The sequence below is a fragment of the Topomyia yanbarensis genome, chromosome 3 (genome assembly GCF_030247195.1).
Source record: "Topomyia yanbarensis strain Yona2022 chromosome 3, ASM3024719v1, whole genome shotgun sequence".
In the NCBI taxonomy this organism is placed as follows: Eukaryota; Metazoa; Arthropoda; class Insecta; order Diptera; family Culicidae; genus Topomyia; species Topomyia yanbarensis.
In genome coordinates, this window is record NC_080672.1 from 252,199,192 (window position 1) to 252,213,850 (window position 14,659).

Consider the following 14,659-nt stretch of genomic DNA (forward strand, 5'->3'; position numbering starts at 1 on the left):
ATTACCGCATGCACTCGAACGTTCACCACAGTGGAAGAGTTTTTTGAGTTTAATGAGTTGTCCAGTCGCTTCATCAATAAGATTAGCCGCTCTACTGTGCTTTGATATTTTTATTTGATGTGATATTGTTTTACTTTAGTTTATCAGATGTATTGTTATTTATAACTATTTATAACTCTATCTGTCCATTTAGACTGCAAAGTCCGATGGATATAATTATATTAAATAAATAAATAAATAAATAACAAACTGAATCACGTCGTTTTTGAGGAAATCCAACCCACGCGAACCACATCACCAAACATCTAAAAGTAGTTTAGATGCATGTAATATCTATTTTTTCTGTAGCTATTATATTTTCATTTACTCAATAGTATAGATTCTATACTCTATATTCCTCACTTTATAAATCAATTTACTCTATCTAACATTATCCATGCACACTAAAAATAATCTTTATTTGTGTTCTAACTCCATCCGCCTTTGCTGGACTTATTTTCCCTTTTATTACTATATCTTAAATCAGATTCATGCTAACACTCACTAACACAATAAATTGTATATTCTCTCGTATACACCCACAATCTCTCCATTCTAAACGTACAAACGCTCGTGGCCTTCGCGATAACACAAACCAGGTCACAAACGCGCACACGCAATTACAATCATCTACATATACTTACGCCCGCGATCTTGCCAACATTAAAACACCCTGGTGATAAGGTGAATGTTTTAGTACTTATAAATCTACAAACGCGGTCTCAAGCATTAACCCACCGCTCGCGCGGCTATTGATCGGTGCCACCCGGAAGTCTCTTCCCTTGATCCTAGCAACCTAGTCTGATGCCTTCAGTTAGTCGAATAAAAATGAGGCTCATATATACTAGACAACACATAAATAGGAACTCTAGTGGTATAGAGGAACTCTCTTCTAGTTTCTGAGCCGTACACTGAAAATTTAGCTTTAGAGTCACGGTTCAAACGCGAATATGCGAATGGCCATATGGATACAAAATCGAATATATACACGCTAACAGACGCAAGAATTAGGTTAACATGCAAACGCTTGAGCTTCGTCCACGCACAACTACGTCCGCGATCTCGCAAACATGAAATCACCGCTGGGATTAAAATGAAAAAAAATACAAATAAAAAATCGAATTTGTGCACGCAAAGCTACATACACGCTAGAACACGTTAACATACAAACGCTCGAGCTCTTCGCGACAATTTATGAACATCTGCGCCCGCGATCGTATAAACAGGATAACGTCCCTACGACTAAGTGAACGTTTCAGTACATATAAATTTACAAAAGGGGTCTCAAGAGTGAACCTTGCTTACGCCTGGAAGTCCCTACTCTCAGCCCCAGCAGCCTACAAATATACAAACGCCCACGCAATCGAATACAAACATACAAACGCCCACGCGATCGAATACGTTAACGCACAAACGCTCGAGCCATTCGCAACGATTAACAAATTTGGGACAAATTTAGATTCCTGCTCCGAGCAACTTTTTAGGTATTTGGATCCTAGAACAACTGTAAAAAATTCTTAGCTTGGTCAGTGAAAGTATATTTTTGCGTCCACTGTTTAAAGTTTACATGAGATTTTGCACAGGAAAATTAAATGTCACAAAATAATTCCTCCGAGAGTCGCCCATTGCTTCCTAAAAATAAATCGTTTTGTGTTTTTTATGAGAAACAAAGTTTCGAAGACCACAAAACGATCTGATGCTTGAGAAAAAAGTTATTAAGCAGAAACCGATTGATACTCTGTCGATTGATAAAATATTCATTTTTTCTAGCACCACTGCTGTTGGTTGTCCAATTATATGCAATTTTGTTTTGATCTTCTCTTAATGCGTCAAAATCAATTATCTGTTTGGCCACTATTTATTTTTAGGAGCTAAACTTTAAACCACGAACGCAAAAGTATCGAGATCGAGCTTAAAATTTGCAGAGTTCTTCTGTGAGCTAAATACAACACAAAAAGTTACTCAGAGCAAATTTTTATTATTTCATATAACCGTGTCTCACTCTACTAAAAGTATCTGAACCGTACAATGCATATCACATTCAGAATCACGGCCCGCTGCAATGGGCCTTAAGCAGTGCTTTAATGGATGATATTTCCCGTCTCGTCTACAATTGTATTGAGTGATTCTCACGGGGAGTCCTTCCGAAACCTTAGCGCCACAGCTCCAGTAGGACAACTCTCGATTTAATTAGGAAAACTCTAAAGATTTAAGAAATTTAAACCCTCATGTATAACGCAGTGAATTCCTTGATTAAGATCATCTAAAATGGTCTCTTCATATAACTCTTAGATAAATTCATAATGTAACCCCAAAGTTTTAGAAAATTTGAAATGTATAACGAAAGCATCGACACCTTCAAGCTAACGTGCCGTTCCATATTAAATAAACAGATTATAAAAACTTAAACTATTCGATGTATGCAAAAAGATATTAGGTGATAAAAGTTGCGTCTTCACAAGAGCTCACCAGTTTTTTTTTGTATTTTTTTGTTATATAACTTATGTAGGTTTTGTTAGAAACAAATTTTTTAACTATCTGGTAATGACATAGCGAAAACCGTGACTGAATATGAGAAATGATTTTTCCCGTGCTGAAGCTTGGTCATTAACTCATTCCCCGCTAGAGACAAGACAAAAAGCATGTTTTTGAGCATTTTTATGATAGTTGAAATACATCAAAATCCGTTTAATCTATGCTCTGTTCATTAAATAAAAGAGCCAATTCGAATACGTTGAAGCAAACTATTAGTATAAAATTTTACAAGTCATGTCTCGTGATGCCACATGGGTCATTCTGCACGGGAAATGGGTTGAGAACATTTCTGATAAGTTATTCGACTTGTTGTTTGATATGTTTGAACACAAGCTTACTAATATTCATTCACAAAAGGTCCTAATAGAAATGGATCATTTAGAAACAAAAACGTCATTAGAAAGTATTAACATCAATTTCTATTACCTAAATACTCAAACACTTAACACACACATTTCGGCAAGCATAATGAGTGGATTAATCTTGCCGTCCCACCTACCGTAGCGATTTTCGCAACTCAGTCTTATCTCTTGAATCTTACCATTTAAAATCATGTTGCTTTTTATTCACAATAACTTCAACAGTCAATCATAATTTAATGCTTATTTATATTTAAGAATAATTTTAGATAACACATGATGATACGCATTTCTCTGTCTGCAACAAACGAAGGCAAACTTAAGCATAAAAAGTGAACTCCTCCATAACTACCCTCTCCCATACCAGTGCAATTTCCATTACCTTCTGAAGAGCATCAAAGCATCGAATAAATTATTATAGTTTCTCTCCCTTTTTTTTCATTCCATGTGCAACACTTGCGAATCCACTCGCTACGCGGTTCCTCGGCTGCTGATCATAAATTCAATTCTATCTGCTGAAATCTATACCTGATCTTTACCGGAATCGCCGTCTCTGCCGCTCATCGTATACTGCCACCCCCATCCGAACTGGCCGGTCACCGACAACACTCGAACGGCGTCGTCGCGCGCATGTGTAATCCGATACCGACAGTATGTAAGTATTTAGTTTATTTTTATTCGATTTTAAATGCCGTATTATTTTCTTTGCTTGAGAATCCGTGAGAAAGGCCGTTTGTCGGCACTAGTATTATTGAAATTTTAACGGCTGAGTATCCATCCGATGTAGGCTACAACAGTTTTGGGTTACTACGAGAACTGAAATGGATTGAAATTTAAACTACATAGGAGTTTGTGTAAGTTATTGCAACGCAAATTATTATTCTAAAATGTTTTAATGTGTGATGCCATCACTAGGCATGACGTAAGCAATTGTATCTCAATGGCTTGCATGAACATATTCAAACTAGATCTTGTATTTCATTATCAAAACCTAGATTCAACTGTTTTGATGAATCATTACAGCTCGTTCAACTGTCGTGGCGTAATCATGAAAATTCTAAGAAAAAACATGCATTTCGCATGGGATAAATGGGTCAAGCTGTATCCATAAGTGTTCGAATACAAACTATTAAACTATTCTATTAGCCTGCAAAAATTCAATGATTTACCGTTGCAGAAAATAATAAGAAAATATTTAATCCTGTGCGAACGAAGTTCGAACAATTTTCAGTTTATTGTGCGGACCACAACCAATGTCGAAGTGTCCAATTTTTCAAAATCCCTGTCATTCCAGAAATTTATAGCTCGGAAAAACTTCAAAATTAGGTAATATCTTCATGAAAAAATTTCGGTGATGGCGCTGTTTCGGTAGTGACTAACCTGAATCAAAATGTATGGGAAAGACGTAAAAAGGGGGAGGTTTGGAAAAACTACAATATTGTAGTTGTAAAATAAATCCACATTTGATGCATAAAACAATATGGGAATAGATTGTAGAAGTTTATTTAAATAGGGTGATGTTCCTATTATGGTAGTAGAGCCTATTGTGACCCTATTTCGCACCGCTTGGTTTCGAGCCAAGCATATGAGATAATGACAATATCGATTTGGCTAAAACAGATGTGCAAAAATAAGCTCAAGTTGTATTCTTTATTTGTTGTGAACATATGTATTTAGAACTATCCTCTAAATCCAACTTTTAATTAAAACAAAATCACCTTATTGAAATATCTGCTAATCCGCCTCACTCACGTAGTGAACCGAATCAGGACGCAACGGCGCTTAGCAAAATAAACACTTACGAGCCAGCATTTGCCGCCTCATATCCTGTTGTTCCGGCACAAATATATTAAACATTGCACTGATACATACCTTTATTTTAGCTGGAGAACCTTTTAACGATTATTTCACTTTAAAAGCACTCGTCAAACACTAGGATAGGCCTAGTGTTATAATAGGATAATATTAAATATGGGGGCCCACATTATCGCCATGTTTTGTCCGATAGACTACCACAACTAAAACAAACTTTTTGCATCCATCATACAGAAAAGAATCACCAGTGCGGCCAAATCAAAACATGAACTTGAAAATATATTGTAATGCAATATCAGGTAAAAGTAATTAATTAATTCAAGTTATTCAACTAATTGTTGGTTGCAGATATTTTATTTTCATCTGCACATACAATTCGGATCGAGACAAAGCAATGTGTGATATGAAACTTGTCATTCCAGTTGTTAACCGTCGCATGGTTATTTCCTGCGTGCGCAATTCTGGGCACTCTTCTACTAACAGCTGATGAGTTTCTTTCATGTGCGTGATGTTTACGTTTGTTTTGATCGGTTGGAAAAAGCAGAATGATTCGTCTTACAAATCACGCGTTGGCGTCCATGATCTGGATACCTAGTTAGAATCGACGTAAATGAAATATGAGGCATTGCGTTTCAACTAGATTGTTTTTCAATGAGGTGGATATTGGCACGCCCATGAGGCGATAATTGGATCGTTGAGATGGGAATAGATGCACAGAATAGAACATTTATTTTCATTTATGTTGAAAATTGAGACAATTCTGCTAAATAAGCATTATATAGTTGTTTGAGAAACAATACACTGATACTTTATTCTGAAAAAGGTTACAGGTAATATGGCTTCTTTTAAAGTTGTTCAAAAAATAGAGCGACCCTCTCCCTAATGGTGCCAAAATGGGCTCATCACCCTACTTATTATTAATTTTTCTAATAAAATCTGAAAAAAAACTGTTTGCGCCCATACATTCTACCCATTAGTTTCCACCAAGAGAAAAGTTGAAATTCTTTCACAACTCTCTGTCTCAGTCGGTTTGACAGCAGACTTCGCTACTGGATTCCATTCATCGCAGTCAGAATGTTTTCTCTCTTAGAATTTCAACGCAGGGGAACGGCCATAGCGTAGTTGGTAAATCGATTGCCTTGTACGCAGCTCGCCTGAATTCGATTCCCAAACACGAACATAGGGCTAGAGGTTTTTCCAAAAGAGATGCCTCTAACCTGAAAAGAGGCGAATGACCTTAAGGTTAAAACCTGTATAATCAAAATAAAAACAAATTCAACCCACATTACGAATTTCATTCTGGATGTGTTTACTAGGAAGAGATTATTTTATAGGGCGGACTTCTATGTGCAACCATAAAGAAGCTCTTATTTGGCGTATATTTCCACAAGATGTCCATAATATGTAAAAAAGCGCACCCGTTCATATAAGGTAAGCAGAAACGACATAAACTACTCAATTTGTTCGCAACAAATTATGTCATTGATTAAATTTTCATTAATAATATTTTCGAAGTTATTTCTTTTTGAACAGAATGACAAAGTTTTCTAATTTATATAAGTACCTAAAAGACATTTTTGGGTAAAGCTGTATCACATTAAACTGTTGGCTTGGAAGTCCAGACTATGCTTCCTGGAACCGTATTATTTCCATTACATACACTGTATAGGTCGGCTAAAAATTTCAGGCGTATGATTCGAGCTGGGGTTCTTCAATGAAGAAGATCAGCTAAAATAACATTCAGAGTGAAAACCGGACAAATAAATGTGCTTTATTCGGCATCATACAACATTTCCGTGTGCAATATACATGAATACGCTTTTAGAATTTGTTGAAATAGTGTAGCATTTGTTTATTTAATTTTTTATGTCATTTTCGTTTTTGACTGTAAACTACACCGGTGTAGTCGGTGGGTGTAAACTTGGGTGTAATCAGTCTGTCTCTTTTTTCTACTACACCGGTGTATCACCAGGAAAAAACGAAAACACCATTAGTGTATTCCACTAAAATACTGTTGATAGATGTTATATTTTAGAATGACTTATTCTTTGATTATATTTACGAGCTTCAAACGTTTTTTTTCGGAACCGTTACAAACGATATACGTGGGCTCTACCCGCATATCTGCCCAAATTTTCTGGGATAACTGCCCTGATCTAGACAAGATTGGATTGGACTCACTAACACAATCAATTACATATTCTCTGATACACACTCACAATCTCTCTCGTGGTCTTTGCGATAATACTAACTTGGTGACAAACGTGCACATGCAATTGTGATCATAAACACATACTTACGCCTGCGATCGCGCAGCCATTAAAACATCCCATAATTAAGTGAACGTTTCTTATAAATTTACAAACGCAATCTCAACATGAGCCCACAAACGTCCGTGTTCGCGCAATCATGGATCAGTCACTTCCGAAAGTCATTATACTTGGTTCTAGCAACCTACTAGATTCATGGCTTCAGCTCGATCAATCAAAAAAAAATCGCTCAGGCAACTATACTAGACAATGACGATATGCCCGGGAACTCCAGTGATATTGGGGAACTCACTATCGTCTAGTATCTGAACCATACAATGGAAATTAAATATCAGATTCACGGTCCGCGTGATTATTTAGGAAAGCAATAGAATATGCGAATGACGTGAATGCGAATTCACGCACACCTTCTTCCGCGATCATGCTACGCCCACGATCTCACAAAACATGAAAAAACCCGGTGATTGAGTGAACGTTTTAACACATATAAATTGACCAACACGATCTTAAGCGCGAACCTCCAAACGCCCGCGTGTGCGCGATCATGAATCGATCACGCCCAGAAGTCCCTACCTTCGATCCTAGCAGCCTAGGTCCATGCCTTCAGTTGGACCAATACAAAAACAATGCTCATATCCACTACACAACATTCCATGGCGGCAAAACCGCGAAATCTAATGATATGGGGGAACTCACTCGCTTCAGTAGGTAATTGAACAGTACACTGAAAATGAAGTATCAAATTCACGGTATGCGCTATAATTAAAGAACTCATCCGAATATGTGAATCGCCACACGGTTATAAAATCGAATTCATACTCACGAAGTTACATACACACTAGCACTCGCGACATAGCAATGCCTACGCGACCGAATACATTAATATGCAAACGCTCGAGCCTTTTGCAATGATACATGCGATCGTGACGCACATTGCCCGCCCATCTAAACCGTACACTCAATATCACAATCAGCCTTAAGCAGTGTTTTAGTGGGTGACATTTCCCGTCTCGTCTGCCATTGTAGTTAGTAATTCAGACAGGGAGCCCTTCCGAAAACCCAGCTCTACGGCTCCAGTAGGACAACTCTCAAAAAAAGTATTAATGAAAATTATATATGAAAGTTTGAATGCAGTTCTTTATTGTTTCTATTAAAAATAAATCCTATTAAAAGAGAAATCCTATTATTCCATCCTGAACTCCAAACAAATTCATCACAAAATTTACTCAGAAAGCAATCCATCCTTATTTTGTAGACTATTTGATTTTGATAAAACCATTGGTGTCATCAACGTCAAAAATATTGGAAAAGGAAAAGAAAGGCACTGTCACTCCGCTCGGTGAATTGTGTCTTATTCTGATACTGAAAATATTTATTTCAACTCTGATTATCTTCTTGGAATTGATCGGCATCAATACAATTCGCATGCCGATTTCAGGAACGTACTTTGCTATAAATTTAGTGGCAATTGCTGTCTCATTTCACGTAAGAAGTCTCGTAAATAACCGTGGCGAAGCAGAAAGATTTCGTTCGTCTGTGGACGAAATATATGTCTCGATTCACACGAAGAACCAATACCGCTTCTTGTTCGTTCGTTCGTTCAGTGAACGTTCTTGAAATAGTTCCCGAAAAAAAGAAACGCGTTGAAAGGTTATGTGCCGCGTGAATATTTTACTGCGAACCCGCCGAGCCACAGACCCAGTAGGGCCACAGCCAACAGAGAGCATAAATTTCAAACACCTTTGAAGTGGACAATAAGCTTCCCAGCAACAAGCGTTGAAAAAATGTAACCCCCAAACAATGACATTTCAACGGGATTCCGTCGTGCCCATGAATACATTGCTTTTTTCGGGAAAGAATGGGAAATACCCGATTAGCTGAGGCTGCAGGCTAGCATTCACCAGAACCCACCGAATTAAAACGCGCAAATCCGATTTGTTTGCCCATTTAGTGAGTGTGGCCATTCTGGTTTTTATGTTTTTGTTTTTTTAATCTTCCAGCTCACCGTTGAACTGTACCGACATTGTATGGTTCTCCTTCAATGTCGTTTGCGTTCCTTCGGGTGCTTCCGTTTATTTGCCACACAAGTAAATAATCGCTAAGTCAACACCTGTGTAAGATCCAATTATACATATATTAAAACATTCATGAGGTTTTTTGCTTTGAAAAACGTTAATCCTAATTGCTTTCTTTCAAAAGTTTTATCCATTATCTTTGGTCGATATTATTGGCTGGTGATTTTTGATAGATATATTTTTATATTTTTATGTCCTAGTACTTAGATAAGGCGCTGGTTTTACAAGTAAATCTACATATTAGAGCCTTTCCTTTGATTTTCAGTGCAGATTGTGTCGGTGTACTGTACGAAGCAACCATCGCATTATTTAGAATACTGTTGCTTGATACAATCTTATCAAGTCACTTCAATGTGCATCCCTAAGACAAGACGCGACAATAGGGGAGGGGCGGTTTTTGTTCCAATTTTATGTCAGAATGTTCCAGCTCCTGATTGGTTGATTCTGACGTTTTGCACCGTACGCAACGTTACTGCAGGGATATCGAAATTATGTTTTGCAGTGTTGCTATATTTATAGGAAAAGATTGTCATTACTTTTGACAATTAAAACTATTATAGTTAAAAAAGTAAAAATGACTAAATTGAACTGAAATTGCACGGCAAAGTGAAACAAGTATTTATCATGCATTTACCATATACGTGGTTGATCAACTTTAACAAAAATAAGACAGAAATCACACTGTAATCTAAAATTATTCAGAAAATGGCTTCGTCAAACCGTACTAAACAACCATGACATGGAAAAAAAACGTGTCCTTCATCAATATAGTGAATTCAAGATACAAAATTTTGTCGGCATAAAATAAATTAACAAGACTATATTTTCATTAATAAAAACAGCAACACTGTTCGGAAGATTTCGGCAGGGTGAAAATGTGCGAAAAGAAGAATACCGAAGAAAAAATAATAAGCCGATTGTCACGTCTTGTCTTAGGTGCATCCCACCAAATTAGTGTTCGAGACAAATAATCCTTAAATCAATTGTTATCAAACACCTAAATTGTCTGCACAAAATATCTTTGAAATAGAACCAAATTTCGCTGTACTTGGATGTTAAAACATAAACGATCGCACTATACTCACCAACCGAAGAAGAAGAGGCGCTGAATAACACTCTTAGAAAGAACGATCATTGTGGTTTATTTTGAAGGTACGTCGAGACTGAAATCAAATCTACCTATTGAAAATTTCAGCCACTACCTGTCGTGCAAAGTAATCAAACATTCTTATTTCGGTGGACACGCAAGAAATGTTTTAAGGGAAGGTTCTCATTCAAATGACCAAAAAGTGGGCCAACGAAAAAACATAGAAGAAAACAGTTTTATGATTCAAAAAACTTATATTTTCGTCTTCATTTATAGATTTTTCAGGGCGAAAAAACAAAATGGCGCCCGAGGTGACGTTCTGTTTAAGGTTAGGTGAGCATAAAATTCCAGTACTGCCTGGCTCATGATCGATTTGAAACACAAAATTAATAATAAGGCTTCAAAGTAAACCGAATTTATTGGAGGGATGGCCTAAGAACGGATCATTCCTTTTTCCACTTTAAGGCTTCACTAAAAATAGTGAATACAAAGAATTTGTAGATTTTATAGGTCATTCCTCCAATGAAAAAGGTTTTCTTTAGAGAGGTCAAAAGATACAGTTATTAAATTGAACCGTTTTCAAGTGAGATTGCATGCAGTTTTGAAAAGTCATGTTTTAGGATGAACGCGTTTAAAGTTTTAAGAAAGAAAAGAATTTCGATTAATTATTCGTGGTAAAATTTTGTAACAATTATATGGAATTATGGGTTTTGCACATCGCTGAAGTCAGTTGTTCGAAATTTAAAATAGCCGATTGAATATGGCGGACCTCCACTAAAAATAAGTGGTATTTCAGCCGAAATCGAGAAAAAGAAAGATTGATTTATAAACACGAATTTTAGGCAATATGCATCAAAATAAAAAAAATGAAAAGGGCCAATTCCAATATGGTGGACTAAAATGTGACTAACAATTTTGAACAAAAATTTTCGATTTTCACTATTTTCTGTTGTTGTTTGATAACTCACGATTAGTTTGCGATGCATCTACAGATCAAGCCGTGAAGAAATACGTTCTCGAGACCTGTACAAATGTACAATGCATGCATAATGCCATGAAAAGATTTCTACTCGAGTCGAGCGCGTCCCATGGCGACCAGGACGCTACTTCGAACAATGACCTGTAGAAACGCTTTGGTCGCGCGGATCGAAAAACCTGTTTAACACAATATAGTAGACGCTTTCAAATATGTAAAGAAAAAAAATAAAATTTTTGAAAATTTTGAATGAGAACCTCCCCGTAATGTGATGATGTTGTAAAATTATTCCAATCGACTGGACAACACATTTTACATTTCTTACTAAAGAAATGTATAGGATTCGTTCAAACTTTGTAAACACTTTCCGAGGTCCGGAGGGCCAAGTCTCATATACCAATTGACTCAGCTCGACAAACTGGGACAATGTCTGTATGTATGTTTTTAGTAAGGTTAAAAAAGCTTCAAAAGCCTGGCCTGTAGTGTATTGGCACTGTGTGGGACTCACGACTCACGTTCGTGCCTAACCACCAAAAACATTCCTTACTTTTTACGCCCTTCTTCCCCACGGAACTACGTCATCGTATTACTTCGTGAGGGGGTTCGTTGTGCTTCCGTCGCACCTTTTTCTTCTGCTCTATCTCAGAGCCTCGCTTGGTTCATGGAGTGGCTCGACCTATGAGCTTTGATTTAACTCTCGACTCTTCTCTTGCTTGTTGTCTCCATCCATCTACGTCGCCGTGTAGCTCTCGTCCCCGTGAGCGGTTTAGGTGCTGATTCATTGAGCCATTTAGCTCGTGTTTCCGTGAGTCATTCAGCTCCGACCTTATCACGATCTACTTGGATAGTCCCCAACGATGAACTCACACTCCTCCGACCGATAGTTCCCCGACGGAAGAATTTCCCCCGACACCGATACCCGCTTCCTTGAGCCATTTAGCTCCCAGCTTTATCGAGATGAACTCGGATACTATCCTACTCCGACTGAGAGTTCCCCGGCAACGGAATTTCTCTCTGTACCGGTGTTTGTCTCGTGAGCCAATTAGCTCCCCTTTTCGTCACGATTCTGTCGGGTAGTCCAAGGCGGCGAATCTACCCTACCGTGATTTCCCCGGTGGTAGATTGCTCCCGACCCGATGTACCTTTCTGTGAGCCATTTAGCTCCCCGCTTCGTCGACTCGGTCTTGTCCCCGGCGGTGGAGCTAGCCTACTCAACGGGCCAGCCAGTAGGTGCTGAGGTTCATCCAGTGATTACGGGTAGAGCGTAGCTTCCGGTTCACTGGCGCCCCAACGACCCACTGCTAGCTATTCGACACAGTCTACTCGGTCTAATCCCCGACGGTGGATCTAGCCTACTCACGAGCTACCCGGTAGGGTGTCGAGGTCGTTCCGGCGATTCCGGTGAAGCCTGACGTCCGGTTCACTGGCGCCCCGATGACCCTAACCTAGTGCTATATCGCGTACTACTCAACTGGTCCCCTGCGATGGACCTAGTCTACACCGTCGGAGAGTTCCCCGGCGGCGGAATTTCTCCCGAAACCCGATTTGTGGTTTCCCGGCGGCGTTCTAGCCAGTGGTGCTACTTTGCTGGTCCCTTCGCCACTTCCTTTGCAGCTCGGAGAGTATACACGTAACCACTCTATAGACAGCGTGCCAGATACGCTCGTCGCGGCACATCTCTTCGACGATATTGTTCACTGTCACACCAGGCATACCCCTTCGGACTTCCTCGAATCTAGGGCATTCGAAGACCACATGTTCCGGCGTCTCTTGTACGTTCACACACTCCGGGCAATGTGGTGACGAAGCGTGTCCAAACCGAGGTACTTCCGGAAGCATCCGTGCCCTGACAAAAACTGCGTCAAATGGAAGTTCACCTGTCCATGTTTTCTATGTACCCAAGCAGACACATTTGGGATGAGTCGATGGGTCCACCTTCCTTTCTCCGCGTTGTCCCACCCTTGCTGTCACTTAGCCAACGAGTCCACTCGGACCATGTCTGTATGTATGTGTGTTTGTGTGTGTATGTATGTATGTACATTAATGTCATGTAATCATCAGCAATAGCTGAACCGAAACTATTTTCAAATGAAAGACCTAATGTGACAGTTAGACATTATTATTTTTGGTTTTCGATTTGTTGTTTACTTTCTGAGATATGGGTGATTTTTTTTTCAAAAAAAGCGATGTTTTAAGCAAATATCTTTCGAATAAAGCGATCACATCACGCAAACCAGAAAATACCTTTCTAAAAAAGCTATAGGTTGTCAAAATCCGTTTACGAGCGGCGGAGATATTAAACATTTTGTATTTTTAGTCTTTGATTACCAATTTCCACTAACTAAAAATGAGATCGTTTCATACAGAGTATTGCTTTACTGGTGTTAGGGGCAAAACTAAAGCGATTTTGAATATCCGGGTATGGAAACACATCTACGTGATTCGAAGAATTTCGATTCTTTAAACATTTTGTGAATTACCTCAACAATATATAAACTATTTCTCAAAAATTAATATGTAAGTTTTCTTCAAAGGCAAAATAATGTGTGAGTTTACTTCATAGTGGAATTTTTACTAGATTTCATGTATTTATCCCTTGGATTAGGCGTTGCCGTGAGGTAGATGTTGAAGGGTAATTTGATTCATAGATCATCATGGATTAAAGTGAGTGAGTAGTGAGATAAAAGATTTCTCATATAATTATACTAGTAGCATCACTGAGAGCAACTGCATTTTTTATTCGCAGAATTCTAATAAAAATTTGGCTTCTTTAACAAGATTTAGGTTATACTGATCATGGCGCAAAAATTACTAGTTGCGTTATTTATAATAAAGGTGTAAAAAAATAAATATATCGCATAATATAACTATAAATATAAGGTCACGGCATTAGCCATTTCTCACACGACCACCCCCCCCCCCTTCTCATTCTCACTCACTCATTCTTTCTCACTCCCCTCCTTTCTTGCTGTTTCTCTATCCATTTCTAAGTTGTGTGATAAAATCTGATAAAAATACTCAATTATGTATGAGATGTAATTGTTGAGGTTTGAGAAGACAAAACTATTTTTGTCTGATGTTACCTACCCTGTAAATAGTTTTTTTTTTGCATTTTAGTGTAGAATTCGTGAAATAATTTTAATATTACATCCTTCTTTGGATTATATATATATATATATATATATATATATATATATATATATATATATATATATATATATATATATATATATATATATATATATATATATATATATATATATATATATATATATATATATATATATATATATATATATATATATATATATATATATATATATATATATATATATATATATATATATATATATATATATATATATATATATATATATATATATATATATATATATATATATATATATATATATATATATATATATATATATATATATATATATATATATATATATATATCCCTCGGCATGATACTGTACCTTGATGTGGTCCGGGGGCTTTTC

General features: G+C 37.4%; 1 protein-coding gene across 1 annotated transcript in view; it reads left to right on the forward strand.

The window, feature by feature from the left end:
* Positions 1-3,468: 3,468 nt before the first annotated feature.
* The window catches only part of LOC131687864 (uncharacterized), a gene marked incomplete at its 5' end in the record, with an annotated part of 88,903 nt that continues 77,712 nt past the window's right edge, over positions 3,469-14,659 (forward strand). The window contains one exon of the mRNA XM_058971950.1: positions 3,469-3,588. Within this exon, the coding sequence (XP_058827933.1) occupies positions 3,469-3,588 (120 nt within the window). The remainder of the gene's footprint in view (positions 3,589-14,659) is intronic.